Source organism: Saccostrea cucullata, unplaced genomic scaffold (assembly GCF_032062105.1).
Source record: "Saccostrea cucullata isolate Sc308-1 unplaced genomic scaffold, CSIRO_AGI_Scuc_v1 ctg5153, whole genome shotgun sequence".
NCBI lineage: Eukaryota > Metazoa > Mollusca > Bivalvia > Ostreida > Ostreidae > Saccostrea > Saccostrea cuccullata.
In genome coordinates this window covers 4,304-24,411 of record NW_026938605.1, presented here as the reverse complement: position 1 = coordinate 24,411, position 20,108 = coordinate 4,304, and the positions used below count along the sequence as shown (strand labels likewise).

At 34.5% G+C, this 20,108-nt stretch overlaps 2 protein-coding genes and 1 long non-coding RNA gene across 3 annotated transcripts; 1 reads left to right on the top strand and 2 right to left on the bottom strand.

Annotated features, from left to right (window-relative positions):
• Window positions 1-266: 266 nt before the first annotated feature.
• Window positions 267-2,344, bottom strand: LOC134250748 (uncharacterized). Its single transcript, XR_009988585.1, has 3 exons — window positions 2,062-2,344; window positions 999-1,058; window positions 267-323 (listed from the first exon to the last, which is right to left on the bottom strand). It is a non-coding gene; the product is annotated as an uncharacterized LOC134250748 (long non-coding RNA).
• Window positions 2,345-2,354: 10 nt separating this feature from the next.
• Window positions 2,355-5,042, top strand: LOC134250747 (uncharacterized). Its single transcript, XM_062733110.1, has 3 exons — window positions 2,355-3,700; window positions 4,191-4,361; window positions 4,824-5,042. Exons 1-3 carry the CDS (start codon window positions 2,768-2,770, stop codon window positions 5,025-5,027), a joined length of 1,308 nt encoding a protein of 435 aa, XP_062589094.1. The 5' UTR covers window positions 2,355-2,767; the 3' UTR covers window positions 5,028-5,042.
• An 8,621-nt stretch (window positions 5,043-13,663) lies between these two features.
• On the bottom strand, window positions 13,664-17,007 carry LOC134250751 (uncharacterized; the record flags this gene model as incomplete). The annotated part of the gene is made up of 2 exons (XM_062733111.1): window positions 13,664-13,930; window positions 16,447-17,007. Coding segments are annotated over 2 exons (828 nt in total), but the record flags the coding sequence as incomplete, so codon positions are not given.
• Between the last annotated feature and the right edge of the window lie 3,101 nt (window positions 17,008-20,108).

Genomic DNA, 20,108 nt, shown 5'->3' with positions numbered 1-20,108 from the left:
CTGCTGTATTAATATCATAAATAAAATGATTATCAGATTAATTATTTAGACACTAAAAAACTTACTATGTTTATGATATTGATTTCCATTATCAGATGTTTTTTATCCATTTTTTTTATCCATTTTAAAATATAAACATTTAAATAAAACAGAATTAAATAAATTAAAATGATATCTCATTGAAACTTTACCTTCAAGTTTGATTGTTTCTATGTTGGTTGACTAACTATGTATTTCCAAAGGAATTTGGGCAGCCAGGCTTCAACTTCATAGAGAATGGATTATAGATGGTTGGGAATAAAACATATCTTCCAGGTTGAGGACTGTAGAAAATATAATCATTTTGTTAATATGACAAGGAACTGCATGAAACATTGCATGTTTAAATACAGTGACAAAAAGTTCATGAAAATAGTCCATGTTATCTTTAGATAACAAAAGAAGCACAGTTACTGTATTAATATCACAAATACAAAATGATTATCAGTGTAATTTTTAGACACTAACAGACTTTCTCTTAACAGCATATTCAATTTTGGTTTAATACCTGTCAGTACAGCATACAAAAAGATATTAGCATATACAACATGTAGTCCTACATTTTTTGAAAAGCTCATTACCAAGAAACAAAAGTGAAAATGAAAATATATGTATGCCATATATACCACATATTTAGAATCAAAACAAGGATAAACCTTTTGTAGATTCTTACTTTTTCTTTTATTACATTCCTTATAGATCACAATTTAGTAAGTCTGAATTCCATGGGTAACAGACATAATGAATTATGACATTATATCATAATTTATGCAAAAGGACTTATTAACAATATGAAGTTTCCTTAGTATATTTTAGACAAAATAAGACTGTGCTTATATGAATGTTAGAGATATTAGATCACATAAGAATTACACAGTAATTAAATTAAACCATATAATCATGGTTAAATGCAAAGATGACCTTCATAGGAAATGTAAATAAAACAAAGACAAACTTACCAGAATTATCCAATTATATGCCCAATTAAATAATCCAGTGAAACAACATCTTAGCTGATCCTGAAAAAAAGCATACAATATTGAGTGATACACAAATTAACCTCATTTTACAAAGGAAGTAAAGCAACAATTGACAGACAAACAGGACAGAAATGTAAAAGATACCATATGTATTTTACCAAAATTTAGTAAAAATTTTTTCTGATTTAAATTCAATCACAGAATGACCCATCATAGTAATATTAAATATACTGTGGGTTACATGCAAATTATACCTTACATGAACTGAGAATAAATACCCCATTTACTTTCATATAAACTGAATTTTACATAACTAATTACTCTTTTAACTGATGTCACCATTAGTATGTCAGAATATTCAGGGTGAACAAATCATACATATTCACTTTTAAAGTACTCAATATATATTTTACATGTTGATGTTTGAAATCACTGACTAAATAAAATACATACATGTATATACATGAAGGTTTAAAAAAAAAGGGGGGCACACATGTTTATAGATTTACAGAGATGCTCAGACTGAGTTTTTCCCACTTTCATTGGGCCACTGTTGCACCAGAATGTAAAAATATGAGTGACAAATATAAAGGCAAAAGATTCTGTATATTTCATTAAAAAAGATTTGAGGCAAAAGATTCATTGGCATAATATGATCTGATTGATTATCTCCATATCCTTCTTTTGGTCACTGTGATTAAAGATTCAGAGAAATATTAGAAATAACATCTGAGAATATCACTTTAGTTGTTTTAAAAGCATGTATCAGTATTTTATAAGATATGCTAGGAGTCTCCTCATAAGAATATTTAGAATACTGATCCAATAAAAGGAATGTGAGACAATATGATCATAACTCATGCAAAAAAGATTTATCAACATTTTGAGGATCTTTTAGTGTCCTAGGGGCTGTATTTCAGGGTAAACAATGGCAGTGTTTGTATGAATGTTCTAAACATAAGGTATATAACACAGTAATAATGAATAAATACAAAGATGACCTTCATAGAAAATGTATAAAGAAAAGTTTGTTAAAACTTACCATGTAACCAGGTAACTCAGTAGAGTAATATTCATTAAATAATCCAGTGAAATAACATCTAGGCTGATCCAGGATTCAGCTGTTCAGAACTTTCTTGGAAGAAAAACGGTAGAAAATCAGTTTTGGTACTGAAATCCATAGGACCATACTGTTATTACATGAAGTCTCAAGCGCTGTGAAAGTCTGTGTTATTGTGTCAAAATAAGCAGCCATCGCGGCTTGTGAAGGACTAACATGACGTCGCTGCCAAGTTTATGACGTCACAATGCATAGGTAAGCTCGCTGACTACAATGTGTACACCAGGTCACGTGATCCTCACATCAACCTGTGTAACATCGCGCACAGTATGCTGGGTAGGGACTACTTTCACGAAATGTAAACAAAGATGGCGGGAAGCAACGTGAAAATTTACCAGTTACACGACAGATGAATTTCTAACACAAAGATGGCTGAATAACGTAAAGATTTACCAGTTACATGACAGACGAATTTTGGTACACCAGTGAGGCACATATATAGCGGAATAACGTGAGGATATACCAGTTACAGGACAGATGAATTTCGCCACATGGCCGCACCAGTGATTTACAAATACGGCGGAGTGAGGATATACCAGTTACAGGACAGATGAATTTCGCCACATGGCCGCACCAGTGATTTACAAATATGGCGGAATAACATGAGGATATACCAGTTACAGGACAGATGAATTTCGCCACACCAGTGAAGCAGGTTAAGTCCTGCATTGTGTGCAGTAAGAGTACATCAGGACATGTGCGTTTAATGAAAAATATAGCTTTAAAAAGTATTTACGTAGACATTTTATCCGTGTTAGACGTTAAATTCCCCAGCCTTGACAACATTTATATCTGTGATACATGTCTAACAATAATCACAAAAGCTAGAGAACTTCGTGAAAAATGCAAAATGAACCTAGCTAATCTGTCCTTACATCAAAATAGACAAAAGAGGGTCATTGTTCATTCTGTTTCCCCCAAAGTGAAACGAGTTACGTCATTGAATACCACTACCAGAAAATGTGGAAAGAAATTATTTACTTCTTATCCCGAGTCTGATAATGAAAATAAAGAAAATCTAAAAGAGTTCAGTGAACACAGCTATGCAGGCCAGCCCAAGTTGAATGTGGAAGAGCTGTATGTCAAACACCATCCTTTGACCTTAAAATGTCCTATTACAGATGTTACAAATAGTAATAACCCAATGAACAAGGTTATGGAAATTATTTCCTCGGGTATTACTAGTTTGCGTGACTTTGTTGACAAAGTTTTACTTATACCTGGTGTTCGTGAAGCATTTTGGTCAAAATTTGTGATGGATTTAAATCATGAAATAGACAGAATGTGTGTCACAAGTGAAAAAAGTGTTTTGAGGGAGAAAATTGTTGACATTTCGCCAGAGCTGTTTGTTGAAAATGTATGTAGAGAAATGGACCAAAGATGCCCCCGTGTGTTTGATATTCTAGTCAGTCTGTGCACACCAGTACACATCAAATCAACGCAAAAGAATCCCGCCGTTGCTGCGATGTACAGCATTGCTTTAAATGCAAGGAACAACCAAATGAATCTAATGCAAAAGTTATTGTCTGCTGCATGCATCAGATATGGTGCAGGAAATGGGGTAAGCAGATTTTTTTTTCATACAGTTTTTAACATGTTTTAGACATATTATGTTTGACTATGAGCCTCGGCTGACAATGGTTTTCTTGGGGCGAAAATTTTCAATGTTACACTTAAATACATGCAATATTTGTTATTATACTAAAAGTTTTATATAAATACATATAACAGTGAACCTTGCACACTTGATTTCTGTGCAGTAACTATATTTTGGAATATCACCCGTTGTTAATCAATGTTGACTGTTGCTACACTAGAGGGTATAACTTCATCATTCATCGGTTAATAGTGTATTTTAACAAATGTTTCTTGGCAATCAGATTCAATTAGTTTACATGAAAGTATAATATTATTAATTAATTCTAACTCATTTTCATAATGCTCATCTAGATAGCCAAGGGTGATGATACAATGTCCCTCTTTCACCATGTGTTGTGACCAGCAAATATAATTATGGGCTGGTACTTAAAAGAGCTCCCTTTTTCTTTCAGTTGTTTCACCTATTAAGCAGGATGGGCATTTCCCTTCCAGAGAGGAGCAAGATACCCATGTTGTCTGATATTGGTCTTATCAATGGGAAAGGTGTATGTGCAGCTCTGACAAATGGTAGGACTATTGAAGTAACGGTGGATAACATAGATGGCAGAATTAAAGCTAATCAGGTATTACCACATGTGATATTAACACATTGTTAACACAGCACATTTCAATTAACTTAAACTAGGAAGAAAATTAATTAAAGAATGAATTTAATAGTTATTATTTTTATACGGTATAAACTTGGTTGGGGCAGTTTACGCTTTATAAACCGCAAAGCGTTTACTGTTTAACCCAGTTCATACCATACAAAATGGGTAGCTATTTAATTCATTCCTTATAATTTAATTTTCATTCATTTGATGTAAGAAAAAAAGATGATAGTTCTCACAAAATATTGACTTCAAATTGTACAAAATTTGAATGTAACGTCAGGCGGATTGATATGTTTTTGATAGTCATTGTGATGTAGGCAACTCATTTTATAGGATACAAAATAATTTCTTTTATCCAATCAAATACATTGTTACAACCAGAAATTATTAGTTATTGATTGGACATTTCTCACTAAAAGGATTTTATTGAAGGTTCGTGTTGGCAGTGGAAATAAAGATTACCATTATACACACTGGACAGTACTTGTGGACAGGTTACTACCTATAGATGTCCCAGAGCTAAGCAGACAACCCAAGGTCATACCACCTGATGGACTAGACCCAAATCTCTTCTTTTTGTCAGATGAGGAGTGTGCCGTTCTCAAGCAAGTTCATAATTCTATTTTCCCCTTCTGAGATTGGAAAATTTCAAAGATGTAGCATTTATTAACAGCATTGAAATTCCAATTCTAATACATGTACATTAATTTATTAGCATGGAAAACTTGTCACAGTTTAGGTAAAAGGCTTTTTGTAAGAATTTCATTGCATTACCAGGGGTATATATATATATTAGTATTAATCTTTCCAGGAGTAGTTACACCTGGCTCGTGGAGAAGATCCTTACCGAAGAGTTTACCTCTCTTTCTGTCTTCAAAGACAAAGTCCCCAGTGTCCTAGAACACCGTTATAGATGCATAACTGACAGGTCTTCCCTTGTGCACCCAATGTTTGTAAGTGTGGACTTTTATTTTTAACTTTGCACCTTGTTTGAACAAACAAAACCATAGGTTTAGAAAACTTATGAACCGACATCTAAATTTAAAAAAAATTCTGCAAGGATAAAAAATATAATAAAAAAGTATACATTGACAGGTTATAATGAAGGATCCTAAATATTTGCCAAACTGTGTGGAAATCATGAGCATCATTCATGATACACTTAAATCATTTTATCATGATGCACAGAGAGGTACCAATGTTCAACTTGTTGAATGTTCTAGTTTAATTTTTTCCGTTGTTTCAAATTGTTTGTTTATTGTTATACATGTCACATTTTATAGTGACTTACCACTTATGTATGTTTGAAACACTCCAAACAAAAATTGTTGAAAAGAGATTTTTAGGGTGATGTTTTAGTATGATAATTTTCACTTCTTTATATATTTTCAATATTGATTGGCTGTTTATGAAAATATTGTTTTAAAAATATTGCTTTCCCTTATTAGATTTGAAACAGAAATAAAATCTAAGTATCATTACATTTGCTCAATATTTAAAAAAGTTAACTGTTTAAAGTTTAATATAGCTATAAAGATCCACCGTATAAAACGAGGCCCCGTCTCACAGCAGGTGTGGCACGATAAAGATCCATATCATATACCTAGTAGTGTATCAGCCCTGATACAGGCGTTTTGGACTAGGCGAGACAGCTCCTCGGAAGAAGGGCTGTCTCGCCCTCGGGGCTGAGATATCTCTGTTCGGCCCGTCGTCAAGGGGCTGTCTCGCCCTCAAATTTCAATCCATTTTTTCTGTTTAATTTGTGTGAATTAAGAGTAAAATTCATATTTATGTATTAAAGAGAAATATAAGATAATAAAGATAAGTCTAATTTTCTTTTGACAATATATTGAACAATTTGATCGAAAAATAAATATTTGTTCTTTTCTTTGGTTTTAGTTATATGATATAAACAACATCACACCACTGTTTTGATCTCGTCCCTGGTATCAGCCCTCGGATGGTCTTGGCCCGTGCCCTCCGGGCTTGGGCCGATACCAACCACTCAGGCTGATACCAGGGCCGAGATCAAAACAGCAGTGTGATATTCTTATTATGTTCCCCAAACGAAGTTGGGGAACATATTGTTTTTACTCTGTTTCTTATTATTATTATTATTATTTTTCTTCTTCTTCTTCTTCCTGGGTACTTTTTTGTCCGGGAATGATCTCTTAAACTATACCTCCGACTAAGGTGAAATGTTTTTAGGGTCAGTAGACATGTTATGTAGATTTGCGGAACGAAGGTCATTTTGCGCGCACGTGCTTGCAAGAGCGTGCACGTGCAACATGTGAAATGACCGATTTAATTGATATAGGCGTAACTTTTTTAATTTTTGATGAAATGCTTTGAAACTTATAATATGAGGATATATTAGAAGCATAGACAATATGACATGGTCAAAATAGCAAGATCTCACGCGCATGCGCGTGCGCTTTGCTCTGATTGGCTGAAACTAAAGTCTCCATATCTTTCTTATTTTTTGACGAAATCTTTTGAAATTTTGAAAATTGCCATGCATTAGGATATCCTACAACAAGATATATAGCAATTATCATGAAAACACGTGCATGCACGTGCGCAGCAATCTGATTGGCTTAAACTTTAAATAGCTATAACTCCCTTGATTTTCAACCAAACAGGATGGGATTTGGAACATATAAAGATATACTGGACTACTACAAGAAAATATGGTCAACATGCACATGCATACACGTGCATGTACGTGCGCTGCAATCTGATTGGCTGAAACTTTAAACAGATATAACGCCATTGGTTTTCAACCAAACGGGGTGGGATTTAGAACATAGATAGATGTAAAGGACATCTACAAGACAATATGGTCACCATGCTCATGTATGCACGTACGTGCACGTGAAATAAGCAAAATAGAAAAAAACACTTGAATGAGCGTTTCTTTTTAATACTTTTGGATTAAATGCTTTAATATTTAGTATATAAAAATATATAGATTGTGTAGACAAGATGATATGGTCATTACGCACATGCATTCACATGCGCACGCAAAATTTGAATGAACTTTGTACACTTCTGGGTAAACGTTATTAAAGTCTCAAATGCATCGAGTTTGTCTTATTTAATGAAGCTTACAGGGAATATGGCACCAAAAGGGAGTTGGGGAGCGTTTGGGGAACATCTGTAACGGTCCCCGTTACAATTAGCACTAGTTTTCTATATCTCCCTGTTCAAAGGCCCTGAGTTGAAATTGGTGGCCTACATAAACACTGAGTAAGCACGTGTTCAACTGATACATGTGCTATGCTTACTCCAATAACCATGATAAAATCGTAATTATGAAAAATTCGCTGCAATGCCTGTTTTACATAAGTAACATAATTTATGGTCAATCTGAATATTGAGGTCTTATTTTTGTTGAAACTTTTCAGATAATTAATTCAATATTTATTGTTCATTTTCTGATTATAAATTGATATTGTATGCTTCCATGAGGAAGGCCATTTTCTTTTTACAGTTGTGTAACAAGAGTTTAATTTATTAATATTTTAATGATTTTACCAGAACATATTTATGATCATCATAGAGACAAGTAAATTTCATTTATGTTATTTCTTATACAGATTTGAATAATGTTTCTTAAAATTTTCAGAACAATACATTCAAACAGATGATTGAATTTTATTTATTTTTGATTTCATAGAGGATGAATTTGAAAATACGGCAACAATTCCACTGGGTGGTGACCAGCTGACGAGGGTTACGTTTGATTCGGCACGCAGTCTGAGGGCTGGAGCACACAGTCGATCAGATCGTTTAGAACAGTTTTCACCAGTTATTGAAGAACTGTTTCATGTGGAACAGGATTTACTTGAGGTATGAATCCTAGAGGATATATGTTTCACTTCAACTTCAGACACTTGAAGCTTCCTGGCCATGATTTGAATCACAAAAGTCACAACAATTTTGATTTCCCTGAATAGGTTGAAAACCAAAACACTCTAGCATCACAGCTCTCTTGCAAGAAGATGTGTTTTTGCAATATTTCATGCTTTGTAAGGCTATGATTCACATTTGTTATACTGAAACCCGATTTGATTACTAATTACTGGTAACTTTATGTGGCAACTTATTTTTGGAGAAAATAACAGATTAAATGTTTTCAAAAAGAATTTAGATAGATCCATGCAAAAGAGATGTTTACCACGATCTCCCATCTTCTTTCATTTAAAAATGGCCGCCACTTAGTCATGTTTATTATATATTGGGTAGAAATGTTTCTGAAGAAATGATCGATTCAGATAACAACTTTATTACGCAAACGGCTTTTATGTCAAAACTTAAAAATCAATAATAATTAAAAATAATAATATGTAATAATTCATGCGTGTTATTGTCATATAGTCAAATCGTTTTTTTAAATAGCTTGCTATATATTCTTGATAGAGTAATGTTTTATGCAAATATCTATGATGAAACCTTTTTATTTATCGTACTCAAAAAGGGAAAAAAATTATCAGAAACTTAAATTAAATTTTATGTTGTCCGAAGTTTTCGGATATTTCCGAAACCAGTGACGAAATAGTCTTTAAAAAGAATTTTTATTATCCACCTTAGAGATGAACATTAAAACATTCAAAAAGTAATAACTTTTTTTAACTATTCATTTTAAAAGAAACTTATCTTTTTCTCCAGGATCAGTCAATAAAGACCCTTTTCCTTGGTCCATACATATTTTTTCAAGTGTTAAGATTCAGTCTCCCTTTGCTATCTAACAAAAATGGAACCTGTCATTTTCAGACATCACAACAATTTATATACGGGTATTTCATTGATTTGGAATAAGTTCAAGATCAATAATTTAAAGTTTAAAGCCACCCCATCATTGTTTTGGAACGAATCCAAGATGCCGCCATTTAAACACATAACATGATAAACAAGTACTATATGAAGTTGAACCTATGCCAAAATTCCAAACTTTTAAATGGAATATTAAGGAGATATATGTTTGGTCCTTTGCTGCCATCTTAACGTACTAATAATGCAGACTATTTTGCTGTCAGATACAGGCTAATTAACTTTTCTCCTGCCTTTGAACCAAAATGTAATTATACCCCGTTTCGAAGGAGAAGAGGGTATACTGTTTTAACCTTGTGTGTCCGTCCGTCTGTCTGTCCGTAACAAATTTTTCATCACATTTTTCTCAGCAACTACTCATCGCAGATGCTTGAAATTTTAATACATTCTTGACCATAAAATTACCAAGTTGGCTAAAATCTATAATTTACCTGTTTTACAATATTCTTGTAATTTAGACGATAATAGGTGTTAGGGGAACGTAAAATGCCCTCTGGTGAGAGATTGACTTTTTTAACTGCTGTTTTAAAATAATGACCCAATAATCCTTTTTGTAATTTATACGATATATCCCCGTGAGCTTGAAATAACAGATACCACAGAGTTTGACAAATCTGTATTTAATTGAAAAAGACAATAATGGTAATCTTACAACCAAGGTCTATGATAAACGTGATGACTTTAACGTTACAATCGTCAACTTCCCTTACTAAGCAACAATATATCTTCATCACCTGAATACGGACTTTATATCTCTCATTTTCTCTATATGCAAGAGCATGCTCTGCGTATGATCAATTTCTAAAACGAGGTAAATTATTGACAAACAAGTTGGTGAAGCAAGAATATCAACAGTCGCGTTCAAAGTCATCATTTCGGAAGTTCTATGGTCGACACAATGACCTTGTTAGCAAATACAATTTACCATTGATTCAAATGCTGACTGACGTTTTTCATACTAATTGTTAGTCCATTAATTATACAGATTTGAAGACGGATTTTTCCGTTAATTCCTGATCATGACAAGGAGCACACGGCGGGTGTAATCGGTGGGCAGGTGATGCTTATTTCTCCATGGCACCTGTTCCCACCTCCGATGTTTTGGAGGTCCGTGTATGCTCTTACTCCTATTATGTATTGTTTTATGGACATTTGATCTTAAATGCTTTCGTTATCTCCATTTGTTTCACGTTACAAACTTAAAAACAACATTCTTAAAAATATAGTTTCATCATTTTTAATAAACGGGTCTTAAATAAAGTGCAATGAATCCAAGGTCATTATAAATGTTAAATCTACTTTTTGAAGTCGATCAAAATAAGCCAGTAAAATTCGTGTATCCTCAACAGAGATATTTTTTTAAAAAACTCCTGTGTGCTCGGGAAAGAAGTATATATACTTTTTTTAATATCACCACCGCATCTTCTATGCTTTTCTCCTCATGAATTAAAAAAGTGTTTTATTGCATATTTATAATGTTTAAAAATAAAATATGATAACATTTCTTCAGTCACAGTAGCCTAGTAGCGTTCGCGTTGTGATCAGAAGGCCGGGGTTCGATTTGCATCATGCCTAACGCGGTAATCATAAGCAGTGATTGTTTCTTCACGAAGCGCAACTGGCACTAGAAGTGAAGGTATTTCGGATATCTTCAAACCCGAGGCCCCACAGTAGGTGTAGAACACCCACTGTTCAATGGCCCCGAGTTTCTAGTATAGGTCTGCATTTGAAGCTTTTCCCTCCATAAAGACCAGAAGAATGAGATTGCTGGTATTAGTAACATTAAAAATATTAACAAAAAGAGTCCAATCTTTTTCCAAGATCTGGTTATAGTAAAAGAAAATCATATAATTTTAGATATTCTAAAGCCGCAGCAATTTTTAGCCCCAAAACTACAATGTATGGAAAAGGTTCTTTCAGATAGGAGGCAGCTAGGACATGGAATACTCTTCCTAATGATATTCGAAACACGACATCCTTTAATTTATTCAAGAACTACTTTGTGTGGATATCAGAAATGCAACTGTAGTTTATGTAAATACCAGTCCATGCTGCCTATGTCTGAAAAGCCTTTCTAAATGTTCTTTTGTTGTGATTCGAACTATTTATTTTTTTTAAATGTGTGTATGTTTGGTTTGGTTTTATTTATTTATTTATTTTTTATTATGTCGCCCCAAACGAAATCGGGGGCGACATATTGCAATTGAACACATGAAAATTTTCTCCAGGCTGTTTCTCGGAGATGGCTGGGAAAATCTCCCTGAAACTTTCCTCAAAAGATGATCAGTAGTTGTAGTTTTGCAGGAAGGACGTTCAGCTTTAGATTGGCTACTGTTACCATGGGAAGGTGCGAATGTGACGAATTTGAGTTCTTTTGTCAAAAAAGTCGGGCGATTTATTGCTATTATTTTGACTGGGAGTGTTCTCTCTGTTCACTTGAACAATCGTCATGAAACTTTGTTATATTAATAGTAATTGTAGTTGTGCGATTCGCATTTAAAAATTTCAAATTATCAATAGTTGTCATGGAAATAGGTGAAAAGTTCGGGGCGTTTATTATCATTTTTTTAATGTTCTGTAAATGTCCATAATTGCTATCTATGTTGCTTTCCTTGTTGTTAAGTTTTCCTTTTCTGTCAGTCTAGTAAATGTTTTCTACTGTACCGTGCTTTATGGGTGTCTTTGCTTGTGACAGTCATATATGTTATTATTTATTTCTCTCTACTATTATTTATTCCATCAGCACGATCAATGCTTATGTAATAAGTAAATAATAAGTAATAATCTGTGGCGTACTATGCTACATTGATAAGTAAATAATAAGTAATAATCTGTGGCGTACTATGCTTTATATTTTTTTTACCTTTAATCATACGTGTGAAAAATAATTTATGATGCTTCTTTATTTTAGTTTTTTTTAGGTCACCTTATGACCTATTGCTATCCATTTTCGTCCGTCGTCCATCGTCCGTCGTGTGTTAACATTTGAACATTTTCAACTTCTTCTCTGAAACCACTAAACCAATTTCAACCAAATTTGGTATACAGTATCTATGGGTGAAGAAGAACAAAAATTGTGAATTTTATGGTCCCCGCCCCCTGGGGCCTGAGGGGTGGGGCTAAATCCACCAAAATTATTGCAATTTTAAAAAATCTTCTTATTTACTCCTGGACATCAAGCAGACAAATTGTTGGCTTGAATGTAATGAGCATTGACTCCTCTACCAGAATTGTGAAATTCATTGCCCCAGAGTCAGGGGTTCTTGTGTTAGGGCGGGGCTATGTAGATTATATAGTGAAAATGGATTATTTCTTTGAAAATCTTCTTCTCTGCTCCTGGGTATTGGATAAACTAAGTACATAGTTATTTTGAGCAAAAGTGTCTCTTCCAAAACTGTGAATTTTATGGCCCTAGGTACAAGGGTTCTGGTGTTAGGGCGGGGCTCCATTCATTTTATAGTGAAAATGCATTTATTCTTTGAAAATCTTCTTCTCTACTCCTGGGTATTAAATAAACTAACTAAGCACATAGTTATGATGAGCAAGAGTGCCAATTTCAAAATTGTGAATTTTATGGCCCCAGGGTCAGGGGTTCTGGTGTTAGGGCGGGGCTCTATTGATCATATAGTGAAAATGCATTTATTCTTTGAAAATCTTCTTCTCTGCTTCTGGGTATTAAATAAACTAAAACAGTACATAGTTATGTTGAGAAAGAGTGCTTCTTCCAAAATTGTGAATTTTATGGCCCCCAGGGTCAGGGATTCTGGTGTTAGAGCGGGGCTTTATTGATCATATAGTGAAATGCATTAATTCTTTGAAAATCTTCTTCTTTGCACCTGGGTATTAAATAAAACTAACTAAATACATAGTTATGATGAGAAAGAGTGCTTCTTCCAAAATTGTGAATTTTATGGTCCCAGGGTCAAGGGTTCTTGTGTTAGGGCGGGGCTCTATTGATCATTTTGTGAAAATGCATTAATTCTTTACAAAATCTTCTCTGCTTCTGGGTATTAAATAAACTAACTACATGTAAGTATATAGTTATGATGAACAGAATGCCACTTCTAAAATTGTGAATTTTATTGACCCAGGGTCAGGGGTTCTGGTGTTAGGGCGGGGCTCTATTGATCATATAGTGAAAATGCATTAATTATTTGAAAGTCTTCTTCTCTGCTTCTTACTTATGGTTACTTATGGTATTTTTCCAACACAGGTCCTGTCAAGGTCCTCTTCGTCGGACTCCAAACTTGTTTTGTGACTACTTGGGTGACTACCGGTGTAATCGGTTTTAAAGTCTACTTTGTAATTATAGAGCACATCCTGGTCCTTCCAGAAGTTGTCTAGTCTATTCTTGAAAGTATTCACAAGTTTAGCACTTACAACATCCTCTGGTAAGCTATTCCATAGACTGACAGTTCTAACACTGAAGCTGAATTTTCTTATATTGAGTCTTGGTCTCTGTACAAACAGCTTCTTAAATTCCCTCTTCCTTGTTCCCTAGTAACTTGGTCTCTCCTTAACTTGATAAAGTCTGTTGCTAATGGGTCGTACTTTCCACTTGTTATTTTGTACACTTCAATCATCTCTCCTCGGTGGCGCCTGTACTTCAGCGTTGGTAGTTTTAGTTTCTTCAACCTTTCTTCATAGCTTAATTTTGCCAATCCTGGAATCTGCTTGGTAGCTCTTCTCTGCACTCCTTCAATCATCTCTATGTGTCTTGATTTGAAAGGGAACCAGACTGAACTCGCATAGTCTAAATGTGTCCTGACAAGTGTCTTATAAAGAGGAATGAAAGTTTCTTCGTCCAAATGTTGAAAAGTTCGCCTTAACATTGCAAAAATAGAGTTTGCCTTTTTCACCTTTTCGCTTATGTGTCTATCAAAGCTCAGTTGTTCATCTATGATGACTCCTATGTCTTTTTCCTCTTGTACCTTCTCCAGAGTGCGTCTTAACAGCTCATACTCAAAGTCTTGGTCTGGGTCTTTCTTTCCAATGTGCATGTGTTTACATTTTTCTGGATGGAACTTTTGGAGCCAGGTGTTACTCCATTCTGTTAGTTTCTCAAGATCTCTTTGAAGTGTCATTTTATCTTCCCTACCCTTAACTATGTTGAAGATTTTCGCGTCGTCGGCAAATAGGTACACAGTAGAGCTCACGATATCAGGGAGATCGTTGATGATATTGACGAACATTATCGGCCCAATAACTGACCCCTGCGGAATGCCGGAAGTTACGCTATGCCATTTAGATGTTGCCCCGTTTATGGATACTTGTTTTTCCTTCAACTTAGGTAGTTCCTTATCCAGTCTATAAGTTCTATTCCTATTCCATATGCTTCCAGTTTCTTAAGCAGTCTATTATGTGGGACAGTATCAAAAGCCTTCTGATAGTCCATGTAGATACAGTCAACATCATGTCCACTGTCCAACGCCTCTGTCCATTCCTCTAATACCCTTAACAGTTGTAGTGAAGTTGATCTACCACTGATAAAGCCATATTGTTTAGTTGTAAAGAGGTTGTTGTTTACAAAATGCTCTATTATGTGGTCCCTAACTAGTCTCTCCATGACTTTACACACCACTGACGTTAAGCTCACTGGTCTGTAATTTCCTGCTATCGCCTTGTTTCCTTTTTTTAAAGATCGCGCTAATACGTGCTGTTTTCCATTCTTCTGGAACTTTTCTCTCATCTACTGACTTCCTGAAGATCCTTGCTAGGGGTTCTGCTAATTCCACTCTTAATTCCCTCAATAGCCTTGGATGCATGTTGTCTAATCCTGGTGACTTATCTGGCTTTAACAGGTTTAGTGCTTTGATAATTCCTTCCTCCAATATTCTTAATTCTGTCCACTCCTTCTTGATGGGGCGTTTGTCCAGTTCGGGTATGGCTTCCTCAGGTTCTTGTGTAAAGACGCTACTAAAAAATCTGCTAAAATATTTGCTTTCTCTTCATCCACTTCTGTTTTATTGGACTTTGGATTTTTAGGGTCGACACACAGTTCCCCGATTCCTTGTCTCGTTTTACTTTTTGAGTTAATATACTGCCATATCTTTTTTGGGTTAGTTTTTGCCTCTTGTGCTATACTCTTTTCGAATGACTTCCTTGCTTTCCTCACAAACTTTGCCACTTTGTTCCTAGTCCTATTGTACTTTTTCCTTATATTTGGATCCTTGGTAGTGACATATTTTCTGCACAGTGCGTTTTTTTCTTTAATCAAGGTGACAGTTTCTTTGTCCAAGGGCATTTTCGTTTTTCTGCTTGGTCTGATGGTGACTACTGGCACATATTTATCTTCTATGTCCTCAATTTTTTGTCGGAATTGACGCCACATCTCGTTTACTGTGCTCTGTGACTCCAGAATGCTTTCCCAATCTGTTTCGCTAATTTACTTCTTCATACCCGCAAAGTTAGCTTTCCTATAAGTCCTCCTCTTTTTTGGTCCACTTTTCAGTATTGCACTGCAAACATAGTTAAAGCAGATAACACAGTGGTCGCTCTTTCCTAATGGGCTTTGGTATCCCATTTCCTCCACAGCATTTTCATCCTTTGTGATCACAAGATCCAAAATGGTTGGAATGTTCGTTCCTCTCCACCTTGTTGGTTTTGTGACGGTTTGGAACATGTAGTTGTCCTGCAGACAATCTATGAATTTCTGCTCAGCAGTTTTCACTTTTTGTACATAGTAAATCCCAGTCTATATTAGGATAGTTGAAATCTCCCATAATGAGACAGTGTTTGCACTTCATTCTTGAGGCTTCATTTATCAGGTTTCTTAAACATTCATTTTTTTCTTCGGTATTGTCTGACGGTGACCGATAAATGAGGCCAACTAGGATATTCTGTGCTGTTTATCTTTATTTTCACAAAAAGCTGCTCCTCAAAGGACGCTGAAAGTTTTGCCTCCTCTGCATAAAGAGAATCATGTACATATAAAAGTAGTCTCTACCTATGCTGCTTTCAATATTTACATGAAACATCCTGTATTCCTTCGTCCAGTCCATCGTATATTCAGCTGGATTAGGTGCACATGTTGCATTTTTTGCCTTCACTTCTGTTATTCCTATTATCAATGGCTTTGTGTTCCTTATCCTGACCTGGAACTCATTGAACTTATTTCTAAATTGGACTGAATTGGTGTAAAAGAACGAAAGTTTGTTTATCACTTTAAAACTATATACATTATTTACATTTCTCTTTGTATCTTCTACTCTGGATCGCTTACCCTGAGCTTTACCACTTTCCTTGCCCAAGGTGGACCGCGCACACGGTAATGGAATTCCCCCGAACCATTTTTATTCAGTTCCTTGGCTTTCATATACAGTTTCTTTTCATTTTCCCTCTCTGTGCGTGTCAAATCATTTGCAAGTCGTACTTCACTGAGTTCAATGTTTTCCCGCAGCTTACCACCTCGTTTAAAGAACTCCACTTTTTTTTCTGGGGTTGAGAAGGTAACGAGCAATGGACGGCGTTTCTTATCCTTATTAAATTTACCAAGTCTCATTAACTTTATTGTGCTTTCATCTGCGACGTTCACTTCACAAACCTCAGCAATTTCTTTCACCTTATCTCCGTCATTGGTACGACGTACTTCCTTATTGTCTGAGTCACTTTCCTCTATCCCATAGATGATCATGTTACATTCTCTGTTTTTCCTCTCATTAATTTCACTCAGTACTGCTGATACTGGCACGGTGTGTCTTCCAGATTCACTCGCAGTCTCGTCCTCTGTATCAGCTTGATTTGATTCTGTTGATTTCTGTATTCTTGGTTTTAAATAAACTAACTAAGTACATAGTTATGATGAGCAAGAGTGCCACTTTCAAAATTGTGAATTTTATGGCCCCGGGGTCAGGGGTTCTGGTATTAGGGCGGGGCTCTATTGATTATAAAGTGAAAATGCATTAATTCTTTGAAAATCTTTTCCTTTGCTCCTGTTTTATAGCCAAGTATATATATATATATTTATGATGAAGAAAGGTGCATCAAGCAAAATGGTTATTTTTTATGCCCCCTGGGTCTGGGGTTGGGGGGCGGGTAGTAACATAGTCTGAAAATAAATTAATGCTTTGAAATCTGCTCTTTAGTATGAATCAACCATTTTATGATAAAATTTGCAAAATTTTGAAATATGTGGCCCCAGGGTCAGTGGTTCCTTTGGGGTGAGGTGCAAAACTGGTTATAAAGTTGAAGTGCATTTTCTCTTTGTTACTCTGATCCACCTCTGGGTATTAAGTAAATAGAGTAAGCATGCTAAGTTTATAGTTATGATAAGCAATAGTGCTTCTGTGAATTGTGAATTTTATGGCCTCTGAGGTAAAACACGAACAAATTTTAATTGTTTGAAAGTTGTTACATGATACTCAGGTGACCTATAAGGCCCGTGGGCCTCTTGTTTTGGAATATGTGCTAATATCTGTGCTTTTTTCTTACCCTTAAAATGTTATTTTAATGGTTCATTTAAATTATCTTTTTCTTTTTACTAACAATGTATATTTTTACTAATTTTTAACTTTAAAGTCGGTTAAAGAGCTTACCACAGCTCATGTCATTTCTATTATACTGTATACACTGTATATGTGCTATAAAATTTACTTGACTACTTGACTTAATTTGATATTAAAACTGGGGTATTCTTAAAATGACAAATTAAGACCTGAAGCAGTAGTTCAAAATATTTTACGTTTTTCGGGCTTTTTAAAGATTTTGATATTAACGTAAAGGGTGTCCAGGTACATAAAATATCAAAATCGTTCAAAAACCCATAAAACGTCAGATTTCGGGCTACGAATGCAGAAGTCGTTTCGAAGGATAAAATATGGACAAAATTCCAGTGCGTATACATTAAATGGGAGCGAGAGAAAGGTTTTTCCAAAACTGATTTTTTCCCCAAACCTCGTCAATTTGCGAGAGATTTTTAAGTTGATGTGTTTCCTTTGACAATAAAGAAATGAAGTCATGTTACTCAGATAAAAGAAGTTCAATAGATAGCGTCTATAAATGTGTTCCTTTAGAATACTGAATTCTCTATTTCCTTTCTCATTTAATGTACAGAATTAGTGTATACTATATGATTTAAGCACAAAGAAGCACGTCAGAGGTTCAAAGAATAGTACAAAGACATAGAATTAGGAGACATAAAAAGGAAGTGCATCCAGAATTATGCTTAATTTTCGGACATGTACCAATCCTCGTCGCTACCGGTCGTAGAGCATAAGGTCAATCTTAAGAGACATTATATGTGTTATAAATATTTTGATCAAATACACCAGGACGCCAACATCGTGAGGATTTAAACTTCATTGGATATTTTCTCTGTAAATGTTCAAAAAGTATTTTGGTCACCTATATGATTCACTCCCGAATTATTCAATCCATAATAGATGCACACTTTGGATCAGGAAGACTAAATTCTGCACTAAGTTATCCCAGATTTCTTTATTAACATTTTTATCAATTGTATACCTGCAACATTTGTTCCAGCGAACAAATTTGATTTTAGCACATATATGAATCAGAAAACCTGACTAATTTAGGCGCATTCTAGATCGGAAAATATTCATTTTTTTAATTTACACATTTAGAATGATTAATAACAGTAATGAAACCATAAAGCAAGCGAACAATAAGCAATGTATGTCTATATATTAACACTTTTAATATTACATTTCATTTTTATTTTAACAAGGTGTAAATGTCAATTAATGGCGACAAGCAAGAATGAAGAAACGCTAATTTTTGTTCGTACCTCAACACTACAATTTGGCAAAAACTAATCGTACGAAAAAAAAAACAAGAAAAAAAAACGTTGAAACAAGTAGCAATTATTAATTCGCATTTTACAGTTACGGACTCTCGGTGGTGAATATGGTTTGTTATTCACCTGAAAAATATTAATATTGACCAAGGCGAAGCCTAGGTCAATATTGATACATGTATTTTTCTGGTAAATAACTAACCATATTCACCATCAAAAGAGTCCATTCTGTTTTGTTATTTAGGAAATGAATGTAATATTTTTTCCTTTGATCGAAGTATCAAAGAAAAAATTTGGACGGAAAACGTCATCAATGCGCGTATATCCCTGGTAAGTTTGTAAATGTAAAGGGAAGCTACTCAAATATCTTAATAGTTCTTGGTCACAGATTGTATTCATATACCCCAGTTGGGGTCTTTGACTTAAATAAAAAAAACTTGAAGAATTCCGTCCTTATTCATGCGGTGTCGTTTCTCTCGATCATTCATTTCCTAAGAATTAACACATTAACGGCATTTCCCAGCTTTGGTAGCATAAAAAACATTTCTTCACAGTCCTATTCTTCATACCAGTTATCTCAAAGACATTCATTTAACATAAATATGCTGATTTCTTTCATTCTTTCCCATAACTGTATTGTTGTTTTGTTTTGTTTTGAACATATTTTATTGACAAGCAAACGGATAAGAAACAAGTTCTAACAACTAGTTCTTCTCCTTAAAAAAACACATATTAATTGTCATGCAAAATAGTAGCAAAAATGTGTACAAATAAGAGTCAATAATATATCTAGCTAAATCTACAGGATTCATTTATAAATTATGAACAGAGCGACAGAAATGCCAATGTTTACTTCAATTGAGAGATTTTGGTTGCCCCATAGGAGTAGGTGTACATCTATGATGTTTAAATCAAGTCGAGAAAGATAGTCAAAAAGATTACTTCGAGCATTACAGTATTTTTTACAAACAAAGAAAAAAATGATAGGCATCTTCCTGTTTACCACAAGAGCAATAGGGATTATCAATGATATTTCGTTTGAATAAGTCTTGGTTCAATACACAGTTGTGCCTTAATTTAGTATGAATAATGTTAGTAATACGTTTACCAAACGAAAAATATGATGGTGC